We start from the raw sequence: 3,693 nt of genomic DNA on the forward strand, positions 1-3,693 counted from the left end.
TGGTATATTCACACAATGGAATACTATACAGCACTGAAAAACAAGGAACTCATGAAATATACAAAATGAGTGAGCCTGGAGTGAAATATCTCAGTCACAAAAAGACAAATATTGCATAATGCCACTGTTATAGAACAAGTCTGACATTGGATTTAGGGGGAAACTAAGAAAAGAGGGGATAAATAATATACACTTCATTGAAACAGATCAGGGAGAGAACTGTTTAAAAGGGATACATGATTAGGTATTATTTGCATGACAAGAGTCCAGAATAAGAGCTGCTTAGTGGAATGGACTGGTGGGCGGGATTGCATAACAATGAAAAATTTTTTTTTCTTTCCAAAGAGAAAAGCTAACTGAGGGGGAAGGGTGGGCAGGGAGAAAAATATACAACAAGGAATGAGTTGAAATCCAAGTTCTCTATAAATTTTCATTAAAATATCAATAAAAAATTCTAAAAAATTAAAATAAAAGAAATCCATTCAGGTATAAAAGAGAAGAAATTAAAAATAATAATACATTTTAAAAATAAATTAAATTTTAATAAAGAGAGAAGAAATAGTTCTGTAAAATAAGGCAAAATCTGGAGAAACAAGGAAGGTCTCCATTCCCATTTCCAGACAGACATCAGGCTGGTGGCCACCATTTCCATCATGGTGCCCACGTGCTTTCTCAGCCCCTGCAGTCAAGACGCACTTCTCTCCACAGGGTCTACCTTCTGGCCGAATCTCTTTATACTCCCACTGTGTGTGGCCATCACAGATTTTCAATCTACCAGATTTTGAGAGGACATTTCCAAAATCATCCTAGAACCATCACGCCATACTCTACAGTTACATCGACTGGCAGTATTGGTTTTTATTTTTCAGGCTAAGAGGCTGGTCTAGTAAATGTGAAGCTTAAGCGAAACAGAAATTGCTGGTTCATAACCAAGTGAGAAAGCTAGGGACATAAAGATGTCGGTGGGTTATTATTGGCTGGGTTGGGTTTTTTTTTATTTGCTAATTGCTCTGTAACCACAACAAACTGGTACAGAGGAAGGTCCTGTACAAAACACAGCAAAGGTTCAAAGATGGAGGCGTTCTCTTAGCAAGGCTGAAGATTTCAGTCTCTGATATTTGGAATTTAGGCTGCAGTCCTTGTTTTTGGATGGATCACTGGGTGTGTGGGCATAGTCCATGCTTTAACCAGATCTGAAAAGAAGAATGGCAACTTGGCCCAGGTAGAAGTAGATGAAGTGCTTAGTTTCATGTGTCACATAACTGCCGAAGTTTCTCCCCACGATGCAGTGCCAGGTGGGGTTGTACTTCTTGTCAAACTCCTTGATGTGGGCTGCGATGTCCTTCTCTATGTTGTATTTCTCCAGCGCCTGGGTCGCACACTCCACCGAGTCCTGTTGAATCTCCTCCAACATGCCCGCATTTTTGATCACCACTTTTGGGTCGCACACAGTAACCACGGAGCAGGGACTAAGCGTCTGCGATGGCTTTCTGGGGGAGGGGTTAGAGCGACTCAAGCCCGGCACCACCTGCCACTGCTCGCGAAGCCGCGGCGCATCTCTGTTGGCTGGGTTTTTAACACCAGCACACACATTAACGTGAGCTGCTAGGAATGACTAAAGTAATACGCACGATGCTTTTTAAGAGATTATTGTAATGTGCATGTTTATTACTATCAAATGCGAGTGTCATATTTATAGCCATTTATGAAGTGCTGGAGATGGTTTAAAACATTTCATGTTTTGTGACTATTACCCACCTTCGTGCATTAAAAAGAAAAAAACCCAAAAAACCAACAACCAAAAAAAATCACAAACAAAACCACCACACAAACCAACCCCAAACCAAAAACCATAATTCTATTCTGAAGGGGTTGCTCATTATTTATATCACAATTAACTGATGTGGCATTTGACAAACAGAAGTGGCTTCTCTGACCTCCTCTCTCCCCCATTCCCTAGAGAATTAGAATTGATTGCTTTCTTTTTATAATGGTCATGTGCAGTCAAATTAAGAGGTCATTGCCATTTCATAAAAATGTTAGCCTTGCAATGAATGTAATCTGAATAGTGGCTACATAACTGTGAATGGGCTTGCCACCTTCTCTGTCTGATCCAAATGTTCAAGTAGAAATTGTAAGCTGTTGTACTGCATGATAGTTTATAGTTTACCATTAACCATTCTGTAAGAGGACCATCGTCACCTTAGCCCTCTTTTGTTGTTAGAGGAAACCAAGTTGATCCCAACTCATAGTAACCTCCCCACCCCCCAGCCCGTGACAGAGCAGACCTGCCTTGTGAGCTGTTCTCGGCTGCCACTTTTACGGAATCACGGCACCAGGCTTTTAGAGCCATTGGGTAGGTTCGAACTGCTCACCTTTTCATTAGCTGTGGAGTGTTTAGCTGTTGCACCCCAGGGCCCCTTACAGATAAGAAAATGAAAGAATCTGGCACCAAGTGCGGGGCTGCTGGGCCTGATGCACGACCAGCCACCCCAGAGGCTGGGCTTTTCTGCCTTAGACCTCATACCAAAACCCAAAGCTCAAGGAAAGGTTTTAGGGGAAGGAAGGGAGAAGTTGGGGGCAGGGTTAAATCACTGTGTCCTCAGTAAAGAGCCAAAGGTTGACAGTAAAACACTGTGCTGAGCCATAGATTCACGAGTTAAAAGGCAGACTCTAAGAACAGCAAAGAGCAGGACTACTACTGCCTGCATGACTAGCTCTGTTTACCAACCAGAGTGACAAGGCCCCAGGGCGGCACACCAGGTCAGTGCTGGGCAAATGGAAAAGCTGGCAGCTGGAACTCACCCACCGGACCCCGGGAGCAAAGAACTGTGAGCCAATCCCTTCAAGATTACAGTGCTGCCCTGTCACCTGGGGCCAAAAGCTACTCAGCAATACTCAACAGCAACAACATGACAAGGCAAGCTTCCTGGGTGGCCCATGTATTTTGCATTTGGCTGCTATCCAAAAGGCTGATGATGGTTCAAACTCACCCAGTGCCACGTGAGAGGAAGGCCTGGAGATGTTTCCCTAAGTGTTACAGCCAAGAAAACCCTGTGGGCACAGCACTGTTCTGAACCGGTGCTGGCTCAGAAGTCAGAGCTCATCTGATGCCGATGGCCTCGGGCTTGTTCTGTTTAAATGACAAGGGTACTAACCAATCCAAACAGATGAATCGGCATGGAAAAAACCTCTCCACGTCCACTGCCACAGACCCCACAAAGGGATCTGAGCAGTTCCACAGGGGTCCCGAGGGCAAAACCCTCCAGGCTCAGACTGCCACATCTCTGTCTCATGCAGCTGCTGCTGGATTTCAGTAACAGATCTTTCAATTAGCAGCTGTACCACCCAAGCTCCTCCACGCCACACGGGATACCTGGATACAGTCCAGCCACGCATGTTGCCTCAATGGAGGCCTGACACAATTAAGCAAATTTAGATGCAGGAGAAGGAAGGGGTGAGACAGGAAGTAGAAATATACTAATGTTATTCTTATTCACAGTGAAGAGCATTGTCTAACAAAATAGAGAAATAAAGCTATTACACAAAGTTCTAAAGATCATAACTAGACTTCTCTTAAAAATGTGCTTGGCTAATAATCAAAAGGTTGGAAATTTGAATCTACCCAAAGGCACCATGGAAGAAAGACCTGGCGATCTACTTCTGAAAAATCGTCAGTAAAAGCCCTGCTGA

The 3,693-nt window shown here is 43.8% G+C and overlaps 1 protein-coding gene across 1 annotated transcript; it reads right to left on the reverse strand.

Moving 5' to 3' along the window:
* Nucleotides 1–1,183: 1,183 nt before the first annotated feature.
* LOC102845326 (dynein light chain 1, cytoplasmic-like) lies at nt 1,184–3,399 on the reverse strand. The gene is made up of 2 exons (XM_006892411.1): nt 3,377–3,399; nt 1,184–1,490 (listed from the first exon to the last, which is right to left on the reverse strand). The coding sequence occupies exons 1-2, from the start codon at nt 3,397–3,399 to the stop codon at nt 1,184–1,186; spliced, it is 330 nt and encodes a 109-aa protein (XP_006892473.1).
* Nucleotides 3,400–3,693: the final 294 nt, after the last annotated feature.

The sequence above is a fragment of the Elephantulus edwardii genome, unplaced genomic scaffold (genome assembly GCF_000299155.1).
Source record: "Elephantulus edwardii isolate Elephantulus edwardi_28Jun2011 unplaced genomic scaffold, EleEdw1.0 scaffold00115, whole genome shotgun sequence".
In the NCBI taxonomy this organism is placed as follows: domain Eukaryota; kingdom Metazoa; phylum Chordata; class Mammalia; order Macroscelidea; family Macroscelididae; genus Elephantulus; species Elephantulus edwardii.